The following is a 19001-nucleotide window of genomic DNA, read 5'->3' on the forward strand; positions in this document are numbered from 1 at the left end:
CATCAGGAAGATTATACAGATGGCAAATGAGCACATAAAATGATGCAGCATCATTAATCATCAGGGAAATATAAATTAAAACCACAATGAGATACCACTTTACACCCACTGGAATGGCTAAAATCCAAAACATTGATAATACCAAGTGAGGTGAGAGTCTGGAGTAAGTGGAGCTCTCACACACTGCTGGTGGGAATGTAAAATGGCACAGCCGTGGGAAGACAGTTTGGCAGTTTCTTATAAAGTTAAGCAACACTTACTGTGCGACCCAGCAATTATCCTCCTAGGTTTAAAAAAAAAAAAAGGCGGGGTGTCAGGGTGGGGGGGACGACACATGTCCACACAAAGATCTGTAAGCAAATGTTCATGACAGAAGTGTTCATAACAGACACACTGGCAACAGTCCGAATGTCCACGGACTGGTGCATGGCAAACAACAGTGACACCCCGTGGGACACAACTCAGCGGCGACAAAGGAACAGGCTTCTCACACTCACATGCATGGCTGAGTCTCAGAAGCAGTCTTACTAAGCGGAAGAAGTCAGACACGAGAGGCTCCACACACCACCATTTCATTTATGTGAAACTCTAGAATAAGAGGAGACCTAGAGTGACAGGACGTGGGATGGGGGTTTACTAGGCAGGGGCAGAGGGCGTAGATGCGATCATCTATACGATGACGGTAGTGATAGTTATGCAAGTGTACACATTTGTCAAAAGTCATGAAGTGTACACTTAAAAGTGGTGAATTCTATTGTAAGTAAATTATACCCCAATAAAGCTAATTAAAAAGAAAGTTGTAATCTCTAGGAAAAATCTCCAGGAAAAGAATCACAGAAGAAGTTAATGGGGGTTGTGGGGGAAGGGTACCTTGAACAACTGCAAGTGTAGGGACGGAGCTTGGTCAGCCTACGAGCCTGTGAACCGGCCAATCCCTGCTGGGGGGAGGGAGGCCACCCAGGGAGCCGCAGAGCAGGGCATGGGGGATGGGGCAAACCTGGGCTACTTGAAATTGTTAGGGATTCTCACCCGCTCTCCCCCACTCCAGAAAAAGAGCTGTTTTTTTCTTAAAATTAGAAAGGCAATAGATGCTTCATTATGCAAACAAAGCCAAGAATGCAGAAGGACCTGAAATGGTAGGAAAATCTCCTCTCCATCCACCCCCCTTCCCCAATCCCCCTCCCAGGGGTGACCTCTGTGGGCAGGGCCACACCCCTCACCTGCACTGTCCGCTGCTTCCTTTCCAGTTGTCTCAGTGGTTCTTCACTGAAAAAGGACGAAAAGTAACTCCTGGACTGTTTGCAGCCCAGGGCTTCAGAGTTCATTCAATAGTCCTTTGTCTTCTTCATAAAATCTCAAACCGAATGTTCTCCAGGGACATATTTAGAGTGAAGAAGGTCTCCCTGATTACTGTGGTTGTAGAACTCAAGCAACAGTTCCGGGTGGGCAATTGGTGAGACACAGAGCCTGAATAAATGTGGGTAAACATCATTACTACAGTTTCTGTGTCTCTGTTGTTAAAGTTTAGTTTAGCTCAATAAACTGCTTTTACAGAAAGTAATCATATCCATAGCAAATTGACAGGTATGCTCACAGTTTGTAACACACAGGCCCAGGTTCAAACTCTGACACTATATCCACCGATCGGATTGTCCTTAGAGGGTCTGTGCATGCCCTGCCACAGCCCCAGGGGACTGTGCTTGGACTATCTCCCTCACAGCCAGACAGGGCAGGGCCGGGCAGGGTCGGCCACGGGGTCCTGAGAACAGTGACAGGACCGCCTAAACCTTCTAAACCTACTCTCCCATCCAGACCTCATCAGAAAGTCCCTTCCCAGATACAAGAGTAGCCTCCCCTTTTAGAAATGCTTGGGGCCCTTCTCACCTGCTAGGTACAGCTGTCCTGGAGCACAGGTAAAGTGAGGTGTGGCCTCCTCCAGAAAACTGGGGAACATGCCTGGACTGGGGAGGGAGGGAGGCCCCGAGAAAGCTAGAAGGAGCCTCTGGGTGTTTGCAATACCAGCACATGCTTCACTAGGCCTGTTGCAGTTGGGCTGATTCACCAGGTGGGGTCACAACCCCTGAAGCGCAGGCTTTCCTCTCTCAGCTCTACCCTCCTGCTCCGTGGGACTGAGTGAAGCTGTGTCTCCCCACCCTGCCTAGGCTACACTGGCTGACGGGTGACTGAGCAGCTCAGTCCAGTTCAACCTCGTAGTTCCTGAGGTCATGCTTGTTTCCCGTGCCGCACCAGCTCTAGGAGCAGCCAGAACAAAGCCAGAGAGAGTCAAGGCTGGCACAGCGTGAATTTTTAGAAAACACTGCCAAACAGTTTACAGTCAAGTGAAACTTATTCATTCTCCAGAATTCAATAATTTATTCAAACATTTATTTGTTGGGCACCTACTGTGTGCCAGGTTCTACACTGGGGAATAAAGATATAAAGAAGCTCTGTGCTGATGCTCAGGGAGGTCAGCACAGAAGATGAAGCAGATAAGAGAGTGGAAAATTACAAGGTCATGTGATGAGGATGAGCACAGCTGAACATACAAATTTGGTGGGACCTTCCAGGCAAGCCCAGGGCAGGCAGGAAAGGCTTTCTGGAGGAAGATACGTGGAAGTCCCGCCAGGTAGAAAGAGAAAGGCACGACAGAGGGGATATTTGGTGTTAAAGATGTATTTGCATGTCAATCCCAAACTCCCCTGTTCCCTTCCCCGCTGGTAACCATAAATTCATTCTCGAAGCCTATGAGTTTGTTTCTGTTTTGTAAATAAGTTCATTTGTATCGTTTAAACTAACACAACATTGTTAGTCAACTATGCTCCCGTATAAAATAAAAATTTTTTTAAATGTACTTGCAAGAGAAAATATAGTGTGAAGCTATGAGTAATTTAGCAGAGATTTTGAATTTTTAGAAAAATATATCCATGGAAACTAATCACTGGCAACTTAGTTTACATGAAGTGGGGAGAAAGTCACCACGATGGCTGCCACTGCCCCCACCCCCAGCCCTTCCTGCCCCGTGGACCCTTCCATCGTCCTGGTGGGCCCTGGTTTGAGAACTCCTCTTCCCTCTGCTTCCCGCACATCAGATGCACACAGTTCACCGAGACCAAGTGCCTTCTGTAGTCACGTGGATTCAAAAGGAGACACCGCTCAAACGACTAAGAGCGGGAATGTCCTGCTGTTTTATATGCGCCCCAACTGTACTTAAGGACACCCTCACTAATGAAAGGTTGTAAATCACTAGAAAATAAATGTGATAATAAGGCTCACCAGTTAGGCAGGAACGCGGCTGCAAAGAGTCGTGCATGCCCTGCTCAGGGCCCTGGCCTTCACCTGCAAGCCACTGCGTTTAAATAGCAAAGTAAACCAACATATTTGTGAGTGAAAAAATCCACTCTGGCAGCAATGTAGGGAACGAGCACTAGAAGGTGAGAATGAAGGCTGGGACAGCGTTGCCTGTGCGAGGACCTGAGAGGCCAGGTTCACTGGCTGCGGAGGACTTCCTGAAGGAGGTGGCTCTGGAGTGAGCTGTGGATGCAAGCAGAATCTGCACAGGCCATACATGAGAGAGGAGGCTCGAAGTCCAGGAGAGGGGGACCTGTGCACAGATGCGCCTGGCAGGGTGCATGTCTGTATACTGCTCCTGCGGGGACGATGGAGAGCTCACCTAGGACTGGAACGGGATTCTTCCTGGCTGTAGTTCTCAGCCTGTCACCAGTGAGCTTGTGTGCCACTGGGCAAAGTTTAGAGGTACCAAGCCTTGCTTTTTTCCTGAAAGGAATGGTCTAGAAGAGGTCATACTCAATAACCTTTATTTTATACTTGGAGAGAAGACTTGGTAAAGCCTGGAAAAGTGATTTGCTCAAAAACATGTAGCTAACAGTAGCTGGGAAGAAAAGGCAGCTCTTCATTAAGCTGTTGATCTTTCCACTGTATCTCAATGACATTGACCCCCGTGACCTAATGACCCACTCCTACACCAGTATGGGGCCAGATACCAAGGCAGGGTCCAATGAGTTCTTGCTGGATGGCTGGGGGTTAACTGGCTGTGCTATATCTCCTGTCATAGTGCATTGGAGCTGCTCATCAGGTCATCCATCCCATTCTTCTCTCAGAAACGCTTTCCCAGTAACGGGGTTGGTCAGGCCTCCCCTGTAAGAGTTGCCACCACATCCTCATGAGACAGTTCTTAGGCCCTCCCATCACACCAGCATGGCCCCAGGTTGTCACTGAAACCAGCAGTTGTGCATGAAACCCACCAGAATGCCAAAATCAGGAAGCGGGGTGGTACAAGGGGACCATCTCTCGTGGTGGGAAGAAGCATTGAGGCTGACTTTGCCAACTTTCCTTCTTGGTCTATCCAAGTAGCTTTTCACCCCAAATGAAAAACACTTCTCCTTCCAAGCCCTAAATCTGCAGAGGTCTTACTGACTTCCTAGACTTGGAAGGTCTGTACCTATTGCACAGAAGAGGGAAGCAACCAGGAGAATTCATTCACTAAGGTGAGGTGATTGATAGCAAGCACCTTCCAAAGAATAGACATGAATAGAAATGGGTAAAAATTTGTGAAAGAGGCACAACCAAGAAGATTAATGGTCTTTCTTAAACGGTGCTATAATTTTGGCAACACACACCAGGAGAAATCAAGGTTTTGTCTGTCTTAATCATATCTGCGTGCCCAGCACTTGAAACTCTTACTCACAGAGGCTATTCAATACACATTTGAATGAATGAATGAATGAACGAATGGCATGATACAGGTTGTCTCACAGACATACATTGCACCAACTGCATTTAAACTGAGGTTTTGTGTCTCATTCTATAGGAAATTAAAGATAGGGCAATGAAATAAAATTTGTTAAGGACCTACTTACTATCAGTCACCACGTTAGGTGCTTCTAATAAGTTAGGCTTACAGCAGCCTCCAGGGAAGGCTAGGAAGGTCAGAACACACAGCTGGTCAGCTGGTCAGAACACACAGCTGGTCAGAAATTAAAGATAAGGCAATGAAATAAAATTTGTTAAGGGCCTACTTACTATCAGTCACCGCGTTAGGTGCTTTTGATAAGTTAGGCTTACAGCAGCCTCCAGGGAAGGCTAGGAAGGTCAGAACACACAGCTGGTCAGTGGGGGCAAGCTGACCCTAGCTTTACCCTGGTGTTGTGCTCTTCCCGCTGAGCCTCGAAGAGCCACTAGAGCCAAGAGTGAGTGCCCTGAAGAAATATTATTCCAAATAAGTTTTGTCACATTTACAAGTTAATCATCTTTATATATATGGATAAGAAGTTGGCAAACTGCAGTCCATGAACCAAATCCAGCCTGCCACTTGTTTCTATAAATAAAGTTTTATTAGAACACAGCCTTGGCCATTAATTTATATGTTGCCTATAGCTGCTTTAGGCTCTGTTATGGACTAAATTGTGTCTCCCTGCCCAATTCATTGTTGAAGCCCTGACCCCCAATGTGACTGTATTTGGAGATAGGGCCTTTAAGGAGGTAATTAAGGTTACATGAGGTCATAAGGGGGAATCTCATCTGATAGGACTGATGTCCTTATAATAAGTGGAAGAGACACCAGAAATCTCTCCCTCTCTCCAGACACACAAAGGAAAGGTCATGTGAGGACACAGTGAGAAGATGGCCACATCTTCAAGCTAGGAAAACAGTTCTCACCAGAAACCAACCCTGATTGCACCCTGATCTTGGACTTCTAGTTTCCAGAACTGTGAGAAAAGAAACTTCTGTTATTTGAGCCAGCCAGTCTGTGGTAGTTTGTTGTAATGGCAGTCCTGGCCAACTAACACCAGGCTACAATGGTAGAGCTGAGTTCTTGTGAAATAGGCCATATAGTAGCAAGGTCTAAGATATTTATTATCTGGCTCTTCATAGAGAAAGCTTGTGAACCCCTGATCTCAATGTTTACAGCCAGATATTGATAAACACTCAACAAGTAAATGCCACTTGATTGTCTGTTTTAATTGTATTGTTATTTTAGTCATTTATTAATTCATTCCTGCAAGTAAATATATTTGCATCCCAGCTATGCACCCAGAACACTGGATCATGTGATCACCAAATATTTACTGAGTCTTGTCCTAAGCCCTGTAGTCACAGGGATGTATTTGACACAGTCCCTGCCCACAGTGTCATGGAGACATAAGTCTTAGCTCCATAAAACTTTATTCCATAATCAATGGCTCTGTCTCTTTATTATATGTTGAGGGAGGGTCTGTGAGGCAGAGGCAATTTCTCTATAGATCCCCAGCAGGAATCAAAGCCCAAACTTCTCTCTGCCTGGAAGCAATTTCTCTGAGCTTCAGTTTCTAGCTGAAGGTAGATGGTAGAAAAGGAAACAACAGACCTTGAGACAAGCATCTCAGTGTTCCTATCTCTGTGACAGATGTAATGATATCCCACAGAATGGTCCTGAGGACTAAAGGAGACAACAAATGCAAAGTGCCAGAAACAAAAACAAGTACATTTACTGTGTTTAAAGAATTAAAAGGCCAGCTTAAGTACATACAGGGAACAGGAAACTAGAAATTAATTCCTAGAAATTAAAACTCTTTGAAATTAAAACTATAATAAAAGAATTAAAAACTCAACAGCTTTAACAGCAAATTAGATACAGCTAAAGAGAATATTAGTGAATCAGAAAATAGATCAAGAGAAATTTAGAAAAATACAGCAGAGAGATAAAATGATGGAAATTATGAGAGAGAGGTTAAGAGACATGAAGGATAATGTGAGAAAGTGTAACATATGTTTAAGCCAGAGTTCCAAAAGGAAAGGGAGAGAAGATGGCAAAGACACAATGTTTGAAGAATTAATGGCTGAGAATTTTGTAGAACCGATAGACACCCATCCATACGCTCATCTCCAATAAATCTCAAGTTCAATAAATAAAAAGGGAAATATACTCCTAGACAAATCAGAGTGAAACTGAGAAACTCCAAATAAGGGGAGTGGAGATATCTTAAAAGCAGCCAGAGAGGGGGAACTGAATAATTGCAAAGAGTTAGACTGAGAAGAGCAAAACAGAAACCAGAGTACAATATGCTGAAAGAAAATAGCTGCTAAACCAGAAAGACATGTTTCCAGTGAAAACACTTTTCAATAATAAGTACAGAGAGTGGCCAGGATGATAGAATGAAAAGACCCTGAGCTCACCTCCTCTCACGAGCACACCAAAATCACAACTCTCTGCAGAACAACCATTGATGAAAAAGACTGGAACCTGCCAGAAAAGATCTTCTACAACTAAAGACATAAAGAAGGAAACACAATGAGATGGGTAGGAGGGGCAGGCTCATGATATAATCAAATCCCATATGCCCTGGGTGGGCACCCCACAAACTGGAGAATAATTATAGTGCAGAGGTTCTCCCACAGGAGTAAGAGTTCCCAGCCCCACATCTGGCTCCCCAGCCCAGGGGTCTGGCACTAGGAACATGAGCCCCCAGAGTATTTGGCTTTGAAGGGCAGTGGGGCTTAACTGCAGGAGCCCCACAGGACTGGGGGAAATAGAGACTTCACTCTAAAAGGGCACACAAAATCTCATGCACACTGGGACCCAAGGTAAAAGTAGTAATTTGATAGGAGCCTGGACCAGACCTACCTGCTAGCCTTGGAGAATCTCTTGGGGAGACTGCAGGTGGCTGTGGCTCACCCTGGGGTCATAGACACTGGTGGCAGACATTGGGGAACATTCAGCCACGTGAACACTGATGCTGCTGGTGGCTGATATCTTGGCTCATTAGCACCAAGACCTGGCACAACACAACAGCCTGCAAGCACCAGTGCTGGGACATCTCAGGCCAAACAACTAATTGGGTGGGGACACAGCCCCAACCATCAGCAGACAGGCTGTCTAAAGACTAAAGAGCTGACATGCTCCTGTCAACACGCCCCTCCAGACATGGCCCAGCCCACCAGAGGGCCAAGACCCAGCTCCACCCACCAGTAGGCAGGCAATGGCCCCTCCTGCCAGGAAGCCCACACAAGCCTCTAGACCAGTCTCACTAACCAGGAGACAGATGATACCAGAAGTAAGAAAACAACTGCAACACAGGCAAGACCCTACCCAGGGAAGAGCTGGGCCCTAGTCCTTCCCACTAGCAGACCAATGCTACCTTCAGGACACCCTGGACCCCATACCCGACTGTGTCAGGAAAGAGCACCCCACCCCTCACAATCTGAAATGAGCTCTGGGATCTCTGGGCCCTGCAACCAGACTCCAGGAACCAACTCTACCTGCCAGTAGTCTGGCACTAACCCCAGGATCTGGCTTCACCTGCCAGTTGGTGGGCAATAGTTCCAGAATCTTCGGGGCCCTGATTCCGCCCATTAGTGAGCCAGCACTAGCCCTGGGGAAACCTAGGATTCTGTAACCAGTCACCTCACGACCAGCCACTGCTAAACAGCAGCCAGCAACATATGCACAAGGCAGGACCTGGCAACCAAACAGACTAGGGGCCAACAAATCCTACCAGATCACCCACAGAGTCAGCCTGTCACAACAGAAGGACACACTCAGCCCTCTTAGGGGGAACCCCTAGAGCATATAGCTTGGGTGATAAGAGGAGAGTGCACTCATGGGAGGCACAGGACGCTTCCTACAGAGGGCCACTTGTCCAAGGTCAAGAAACATAACTAACCTACCAAATACATAAAAAGGCAAATAGCAACTTAGACAGAATGAGGCAGCAGAGGAATATGTTCCAGATGAAGGAACAAGATAAAAACCCAGAAGAAGAACTAAGTGAAGTGGAGATAGGCAATCTACCCAAGAAAGAGTTCAGAGTAATGATTGTGAAGACAGTCAAAGATCTTGGGAGGAGAATGGATGCACAGAGTGAGAAGTCAGAAGTTTTTAACAAAGAGTTAGAAAATATAAAGAATAACCAAACAGAGATGAAGAATACAATAACTGAAATGAAAAATACACTAGAAAGAATCAATAGTAGATTAAATGATTCAGAAGAATACATCAGTGAGTTGGAAGACAAAGTAGTGGGAATCACTACCACTGAACAGAAAAAAGAAAAAAGAATGAAAAAAAGTGAGGACAGTTTAAGAGACCTCTGGGACAACCTCATGCACACTAATATTCACATTATAGGGGTCCCAGAAGGAGAAGAGAGAGAGAGAGAGAAAGGAACCAAGAAAATATTTGAAGAGATAATAGTTGAATACCTCCCTAATCTGGGAAAGAAAACAGTCACCCAACCGAAGCCCAGGAAGCACAGAGAGTCCCATAGAGGATTAACCCAAAGAGAAACACACCAAGACACATTGTAATTAAAATGAAAATAATTAAAGATAAAGCGGGAATACTAAAGGCAGCAAGGGTAGAGCAACAAATAACATACAAGGGAACTCCCATAAGGCTATCAGCTCATTTTCAGCAGAAGCTCTGCAGATCAGAAGGGAGTGGCACAATATATTTAAAGTGATGAAAGGGAAAAAACCTACAACCAAGAATACTCTACCCAGCAAGGTTCTCATTAGATTTGATGGAGAAATCAAAAGCTTTACAGACAAGCAAAAGCTAAAAGAATTCAGCACATCCAAACCAGTTTTACAACAAATATTAAAGGAACTTCTCTAGGCAAAAAGGAAAAGGCCACAACTAGAAACAAGAATATTACAAAATGAAAAAGCTCACGGGTAAAGGCAAACACACAATAAAGGTAGGAAATCACCCACACACAAAGCTAGTAGGGTGGTTAAAAGACAAAATAATAGTAAGATCATCTGTATCCACAATAAGCAGTTAGGGGATACACAAAACTACTAGATGTAAAACATGACATCAAAAACAATAATCCTGAGAGGAGGAGAATACAATGCAGTGTATTTAAAGTGCAACTGAAATTAAGAGATCAGCAACTTAAAACAATTTATATACACACACACACACACACACACACACACACACACTCTGCTATACAAAAGTAACTGCAAACCAAAAACCTATAATAGATATACACACAGAAAAGAAAAAGTAACTGCAAACCAAAAACCTATAATAGATATACACACAGAAAAGAAAAAGAAATGCAAACATAACACTAACAACAGTCATCAAATCATGAGAATAGAACAAAAGAAAAAAGGGGAAAAAAAGACCTATGAAAACAAATCCAAACAGTAACAAAATGGCAACAAGAACATACATATTGATAATTACCTTAAATGTAAACAGACTAAATGCTTCAACCAAAAGACACAGACTGGCTGAATGGATACAAAAACAAGACCCATGTATATGTTGTCTACAAGAGATTCACTTCACATCTAGAGACACATACAGACTGAAAGTGAGGGTATGTAAAAAGATATTCCACACAAATGGAAAGCAAAAGAAAGCCAGAGTAGTAATACTTAAATCAGACAAAATAGACTGTTATAGGAGACAAAAAAGGACACTACATAATGATCAAGGGATCAATCCAAGAAGAAGATATAACAATTGTAAATATATACACACCCAACATAGAAACAACTTAATATATAAAGCAAATAATAACAGACATAAGAGGAGAAACTGACAGTTACACAATAATAGTGGGGGACTTTAACACCCCACTTACATCAATGGACAGATCATCCAGGCAGAAAATCAATAAGAAAAAAGTGTCTTAAATGGCACTTTAGATCAAATGGACTTAATTGATATTTATAGAGCATTCTACCCCAAAGCATCAGAATACACATTCAATTGCACATGGAACATTCACCAGGATAGATCACATGCTAGGCCACAAAACAAGCCTTGGTAAATTTAAGGAAACCAAAATCATTTCAAGCATCTTTTCCAACCACAATGCTCTCAGACTAAAAACCAACTACAAGAAAAAAATTAAAATGGCAAAAACCACAGACACATGGAGGCTAAACAATATGCTACCAAACAACCAACGGATCACTGAAGAAATCAAAGAGGAAATAAAAAAAATACCTAGAGACAAATGAAAATGAAAACACAATGATTCAAAACCTATGGGACACAGCAAAAGCAGTTATTAGAGGAAAGTTTATGGTGAAACAAGATTATCTCAGGAAACAAGAAAAATCTCAAATAAACAACCTAACCTTACACTTAAAGAAACTAGAGAAAGAAGAATAAACAAAACCCAAAGTTAGTAGAAGGAAAGAAGTCATAAACGTCAGAGCAGAAATAAATGAAATAGAGACTAAAAAAACAATAGAAAAGACGAAGAAAAATAAAAGTTGGTTCTTTGAAAAGATAAACAAAATTGATAAACCTTTAGCCAGACTCATCAAGAAGAAAAAGGACAGGACAATAAAATCAGAAATGCAAAAGGAGAAGTTACAACCAACATCACAGAAATACAAAGGATCATAAGACACTACTATGAGCAACAATACACCAATCAAATGGACAAACTAGAAGAAATGAACAAATTGTTAGAAAGGTACAATCTCCCAAGACAGAACCAGGAAGAAATAGAAAATATGAACAGACCAATTACATGTACTGAAATTGAATCAGTAATTTTAAAACTCTCAACAAACAGAAGTCCAGGACCAGATGGCTTCGCAGGTGAATTCTATCAAACATTTAGAGAAGAGTTAACACTTATCCTTCTGAAACTATTCCAAAAAATTGCAGAGAAAGGAACACTCCCAAACTCATTTTATGAAGCCACATCACCCTGATACCAAAACCAGAAAAAGATATCACAAAAAAAGAAAATTACGGGCCAATACCACTGATGAACATAGATACCAAAATCATCAACAAAATACTAGCAAACCAATCCAACAATACATTAAAGGAATCATACACCATGGTCAAGTGGAATTTATCCCATGGATGCAAGGATTTTTCAATATCCACAAATCATCCAACGTGGTACACCACATTAACAAATCAAAGAATCAAAACCATATGATCATCTCAATAGATATAGAAAAGCTTTTGGTAAAATTCAACACCCATTTATGATGAAAACTCTCCAGAAAATGGCATAGAGGGAACATAATAAAGGCCATATATGAAAAACACACAGCTAAAATCACACTCAATGTTGAAAAGCTATAAGCATTCTGTCTAAGATCGGGAAGAACACAAAGATGCCCACTCTTGCCATTTTTATTCAACATAGTTTTGGAAGTCCTAGTCACAGCAGTCAGAGAAGAAAAAGAAAAAAAAGGAATCCAAATTGGAAAGGAAGAAGTGAAACTGTCACTGTTTGCAGATGACATGATACTATATATATGAAATCCTAAAGATGCCACCAGAAAGCTACTAGAGCTCATCAATGAATCTGGCAAATTTGCAAGAAAAAAATTAATATACAGATATCTGTTGTACTTCTATACACTAATAACAAAATATCAGAAAGAGAAATTAAGGAAACAATCCCATTTACCATCTCATCAAAAAGAATAAAATACCTAGTAATAAACCTACCTAAGGAGGCAAAAATCATGTACTATGAAAACTATAAAATGCTGATGTAAGATATTGAAGGCCACACAAACAGATGGAAAGATGTACCATGTTCTTGGATTGGAAGAATCAATATTGTTAACATAACCATACTACCCAAGGCAATCTACAGATTCAATGCAATCCCTATCAAATTACCAATGACATTTTTCACAGAACTGGAAAAAAACTCTTTAAAATTTATATGGAAACACAAAAGACCCTGAGTAGCCAAAACAATCTTGGGAAAGAAGAACGGAGCTGGAGGAATCAGGTTCCTTGACATCAGACTATACTACAAAGCTACATGAATCAAAACAGTATGGCACTGGCACAAAAACAGATGCATAGATCAATGGAACAGGATAGGAAACCTAGAAATAAACCCACACACTTATGGTCAATTAATCTACGACAAAGGAGGCAAGACTATACAATGGAGAAAAGAGAGTCTCTTCAACAAGTGGTGCTGGGAAAACTGGACAGCTACATGTAAAAGAATGAAATAGAACATTCTCTAACACCATATACAAAAATAAACTCAAAATGGGTTAAAGACCTAAATGTAAGACTGGATACTATAAAATTCCTAGAGGAAAACATAAGCAGAACACTCTTTGACATAAATTACATAAATATATTTTTGGATCTGTCTCCTAGAGTAATGGAAACAAAAGCAAAAATAAACAAATGGGACCTAATTAAACAGCAAAGGAAACCATCAACAAAATGAAAGGACAACCTATGGAATGGGGGAAAATATTTGAAAATGATGTGAGCGACAAGGGCTTAATTTCCAAAATATACAGGCAGCTCATACAACTTAATAACAAAAAAAAAATACAACCCCCCAAAATGGGCAGAAGACCTAAATAGACATTCCTCCAAAGGAGCCACACTGATGGCCAACAGGCACATGAAAAAATGCTCATCATTACTAGTTATTTGAGCAATGTAAATCAAAAGTACAATGCGGTATTGCCTCACACCAGTCAGAATGGCCATCATCAAAAAAGTCTACAAATAAATGCTGGAGAGGGTGTGGAGAAAAGGGAACCCTCTTACACTGTTGGTGGGAATGTAAATTGGTGCAGCCACTATGGAGAACAGTATGGAGGTTCCTTAAAAAGCTAAAAATAGAATTACTATATGACCCAGCAATCCCACTACTGGGCATTTACCCAGAGAAAATCATAATTCAAAAAGACACATGCATCCTAATGTTCATAGCAGCACTATTTACAACAGCCAGGACATGGAAGCAACCTAAACATCCATTGGCAGACAAAGAGATAAAGAAAAAGTTGTATATATACACAATAGAATACTACTCAGCCATAAAAAAGAATGAAATAATGCCATCTGTAGTAATGGATGAACCTAGAGTATATCATACTAAGAGAAGTAAGTCAGACAGAGAAAGACGAATATGATATGATATAACTTATATGTGGAATTTAAAGAAATGATAGAAATGACCTTATTTACAAAGCAGACTCACAGACATAGAAAACAAATTTACAGTTACCAAAGGGGAAGGGGGGGGATAAATTAGGAATTTGGGATTAACAGAGTCACACTACTATATATAAAATAGATAACCAACAAGGACCTACTGTATAGAACAGGGACCTATATTAAATGTCTTGTAATACCTATAATGGAAAAGAGTCTGAAAAAGAATATAGATATAGATATAGATCTGAATTACTTTGCCTGAACATTGTAAATCAACAAAACCTCAATTAAAAAAAAGAAAAAAAAGTACAATTTAAGAAAACAAAATTCTGAGAAAATTCACCCCTGGTAGACTCTTATTAAGGAAAATCTAAAGGATGAATTTCAGATAGGAGAGTAACTCTAGTTAAAGAATGAAGAGCAAAAATATAGCAAATAAGTGGGTAAATAAAAATGCACATGCAGTATATAAAATAACAATAATAACATCTAGTAGCATTAAAAAAGAAAACATAGCAGTAAAATACAGGATAACAATATCAAAGAAGTCAGTAAAGGTAAAAATTTAATGATCATTGTATTAACCCTGAGGAAGATAAAGAAATTGAATAACTTAATTTGGTAAGTTAAATACACATATTATAAATCTTGGACAAATATTTAAAGAATGGAGACAGAGTGTGTATCTTCCAAAAAGAGTAGAGAAAAATATTATAATAATTATAAAATTCAGAAGATTGAAATAATTCAGTGTACTTTCTCTCTTCCAATGCACTTAAGCTAGAAATCAATAATAAAGGCTTATCTCCATATATTTAAAAGGTAAGTAACAATTTATAATAACTCAAGGATTGGAGAAGGAATATCAATGGAAATTAGATAATGTTTTGAACTGGAAGAATCAGAAAATACCACAGATGAAAACTCATGGGATGCGACCAAAGCATTACTTAGGGGGAAAATCTGTAGCCTTAAATACTACAAAAGAAAGCTTGAACACTAATAAATTAAGCATCTTTTTCAAGAAGTTGGAAGATGAATAAAAAAATAAAACAAAGTTAAGTATAAGAATGAATATATCAAAGCTAAGAGCAACAACTAATAAAATAGAAAACCAGTATATAACAGCGAGGTCCAGCAAAGGAATACGTTTTTTTAAAATACCATTAAAAATCACTCTAGAATATGTAAGATAGCTGTACAAACCTATTCCTTTTCTTTCCAGGTTCACAGTACAATAGCATTTCCCAGCACTGCCTGAGTGGTTATGGCCTTGTGACTGAGTTCTGGTCAATAGAATGGGAGTTGAGGTGACACACACCCTTCTCAGCCCTGGCCCATTAACCCTCCACGGGTGTCTTTCATCCTCTTTCCCAGCATGATAGAGGCAAGCAAAGCAACCCTGGAAACCATGTCATGAAGACGGCAGAAATATGGAAAAGGCCTGGGTTCTTGAATCATTACTTAGAGGAAAACCACTGCCGACTACATACACCTATTTAGAGAAGTAAACTATAATATCACATTTTGGCTTGCTGTTGTTTCAGAAACCAGGAATACCTTAGCTAATACACTCACAAACCTCTGATAAGTTTGGTCAAGGAAAAGCGAAGATACACATAACAAATATGAGGAATGAAAAGGAGGCTGTCATCATACATATTGCAGACCTTAATGATATTAATAAGAAGTTTTATGAAAAAAAGCAAATTAATTTGAACAGTTTGATGAAATGGAAAAATTCTCAGAAAAATATAATTTAATAAAACTAGACTCAATATTGTTAAGATATCAATTTTCTCCAAATTGATCTGTAGTCAGTGTAATTCCATTCAGAATTCTAGCAGGCTTTTTGTAGAAATTGTAATGTGATTCTAAAATTTATACAGAAATGCAAATTTCCTAGAATAGCTAAAAAGTCTTGAAAAAGAACAAAATTGGGGAACTACACGGCCTGATTTCAAGACTTTCAAGACTAAAGCTACAGTAATCAAGACAGTGTGATATTGGTGTAAGGATACTAGATTGATGGAACCAAATAGAGACAAAGGATTAAACCATATGGACCCACAAATAGACCATTTTGTTGGTGCCAAGCTAACTCACTGGGAAAAGGATAACCTTTTCAACACAGGATACTGGACACACCGTATATCCACATAGAAAAAAATAATCTACCAAAAGTGACTCAAAAAGAAATAGAAATTGTGAATACCTCAATGACCATTAAAGGAATTGAATCAGTAGTAATTTTTTTTCCACAAAGGAAACTTCCTTAGCAATTTTTACCAGATATTCAAGGGATAAGTAATCAAAATTTTAGACAGTCTATTTCAGAAGCTTTTTTTAAAAGGTAACACTTGTGAATTCATTTTATAAGGTTAATACATTACTGATCTCAAAATCCTGCAAAAACATTAATGAGAATGAAAAATTACCAACCAATTGCATATATGAACAAAGATGCAGAAATGTAAAACAAAGTATCATCATACCAAATCCAGCAATATAGTAAGAAAAAAAATCCATAACGACCAAGTTGGGTTAATACCAAGAAGGCAAGGTTGACTAAATATGAGAAAAACAATTAATGTAATGTAACATAACATTAAAAGAGAAAAATAATATGATCACACCAATAGATGCAGATAGAAAAGCTTCTTGATAAAATTAAACATCCAATCATAATAGACTGGGGAGGAGCTTACAGGGGCTTCTGGAGTGCCGGCAAGGCCTTGTTTCTTGGCCCATGTGGTGATTACATGGGTGTCTGCTTCATAACTATATTTTAGAAACTGTACACGTGTCTTATGTGGTTTGGGATCTCTTAAATTACACAATAAAAGAAGAAAAATGTGTGTCTGTGTGTGCAGTAAGGAATATACCAGGCTCAAAAAATAAAGTTCCTTTGTCCATTGCTTCCTGTCTAGCTTCCTATCACACTAGGTGATGTAATTCTTTCTAAATTTCCCATGAACCTTGGATAAGCCTGCCCCTCAGAGCAGACCATATGCAGAGGTACACGTGATAGCACACCCTCAAAGGCTCAATGTAGGAAACGCCCCAAGCTCAGAGCTGCTCCAGTGAGGGGGGATGAGCCTGTAATGGGGTGCACAGCAAGGGCAGACCAGATACAGATTAAGCAGAAGGGATGCCAGTGCTGGGGAGAGAGGTAGAAGTGTTAAATGGATTAGTAACAGTATCGAAAACTTGTAAACCACTTCATTTAACTTTTCAAAGTATGTACTTTCAAATACAGCACCCCACTGAGTTCTCCCCTAGAGTGCTGTAAGGTAGTGGATTTTGTCCTCATGTTACTGGTGAGAAAACTGAAGGGACCCTGGAGAGGCCAAGCCTTTTCCTGGTTAGGGCAGTTCCTGGGGACAGTCCTCAGCCTGCAATCAGAGGCTGTTCTATGGGAAGCAGCAGGGTTCAAGGCCCCCCCCCCCAGCCACTTCCTGCTGGTCCTAGAAAAAGAGTACCACATCAACAATATTTCTCAAATTCTTCTGCCACTTGGGGCACTTTCAGACACTGCTTTGTGTTATGGTTACCTGTTATCTCTCTCTAAATGTTTTACTTTTTCCAACTCACAATGGACAGCTCAGAACAGATATTGTGACCTGCCTTTCAGTCCCCAAAGTATCAAAAACCATGTCGGACACCACATAGTAGGCACACTGTTAATGATCTCAGCTAACACTATTGAGTGCTTTCAAGTGCTTTCAATCACAATCACAGCTTCTGACATAGATATTATATTCATGCCCATTTTACAAAGGAATACACTGAGGCATAGTGAATTTGAGTAACACACATGATATTATATAGCTAGCAAATGGCAAAATTAGTAATCTTACAATTGCAATCTGGTTCCAGAATCTGTACTCATTAACCATTAAACTAAATTAAATTGAGTTTCTCTGAATGCTCTTCTGTCTAATCATATGCCACTACTTATATTTCTTCATGTTCTTGCCTCCTTCAACAAGCCTTTCTAAATTACTTGGTGAAACTGTTATATTCTTTTCAGAATTCCCATACCACTTTTTGCCTTCAGAACATAAAATAAAATTGTTTTATATCAGTATGAGGAGAAATAATGATGATGACGGTGATGATAATAGTCAACATTTGTTGAGCACTTACTGTGAGCTCTCCGTTATTCTATGGACTTTACATGAATTAGCTCATTTAATTCCCAGAAATATACACTATTATTCCATATTCACAGATGAGGAGACTGAGGCTCAGAAGGCCAAGCAATTCACCCGAGGCCACACAGTTCATGTCAGAACCAAGCCTCTGCCTGCAGATGGCTAGGAGATTGATTTCCTAAGACCTCTTGGAAAACAACCCTGCCCGCTGCTGTTAGACCATCAGAGAGGGAGCCCCAAATACCTGCAGTCATTCCACACAGCCTCTCCCTGCCCTGATCCCCACCTCCACGGACACAGGTGGGCCCTGCCACCAGCTCTGTGACCGGGTCAGGGCCAAGGGGTTCTGCAGTTGACTCTGGTTTCCCCAGGTTTGAACAACTGAGTCAACACCCATGCAGGAAATTTAGAAAAGTGCTGTAAATAAGAGAATACAGTATTTTCAGTGTGGAGAGGCAGAAGAGAGGCACTTGAGAAATCCATATAGCCTTGAGTTACACTTTTTTTCCTGAAAAAAATTTTGTTTGATGGCATAATGACTGCCTACCACACTAGTCCAGCATTCCAGAGAAATGGAGAGGGAGCTCCGGTGTCCCTGAAGACATCAGGGCACCTTCATCATTCAGGGAGCGCCCGCTGCCCTGAATGTGCTCAGTATCAGCAGGAAAGGAGAAGCCTCCTTAGAAAACACAGGGAGCTCCCCCAGGTCCCACATGCCTCTCCTTAAACCCTGTATGAGAGTATGACATGGTTTCTACCTCATTTCAGTTCAGCAAATACTTACTGACTGCCTTTTACGCTCTAGGCATTGATAATACAAAGACGAATAAGATTTCTGAAATCTCATTCAATCAATTCAATTCTGAAATCTTACTCAAATCTTATAGGGAAGACAGATATGCAATAGGCAATTCTAATTGAGT

The 19001-nt window shown here is 40.6% G+C and overlaps 1 protein-coding gene across 5 annotated transcripts in view; it reads right to left on the reverse strand.

Moving 5' to 3' along the window:
- Positions 1-19001, reverse strand: part of ARHGEF4 (Rho guanine nucleotide exchange factor 4) — a 270436-nt gene that overhangs the window by 188476 nt on the left and 62959 nt on the right. For 2 of the 5 annotated variants that reach the window (XM_082395469.1, XM_082395468.1), the window contains exon 1: positions 1221-1850. The exons of 2 other annotated variants lie outside the window; for them this stretch is intronic. In XM_082395469.1, the coding sequence (XP_082251595.1) occupies positions 1221-1325 (105 nt within the window). In that variant the 5' untranslated portion in view covers positions 1326-1850. Of the gene's footprint in view, positions 1-1220; positions 1851-19001 lie in introns of those variants that run through there. One more of the 5 variants, XM_082395467.1, reaches the window with a different exon arrangement.

This window comes from Balaenoptera borealis, assembly GCF_965194805.1.
Source record: "Balaenoptera borealis genome assembly, chromosome: 6".
Taxonomy (NCBI): domain Eukaryota; kingdom Metazoa; phylum Chordata; class Mammalia; order Artiodactyla; family Balaenopteridae; genus Balaenoptera; species Balaenoptera borealis.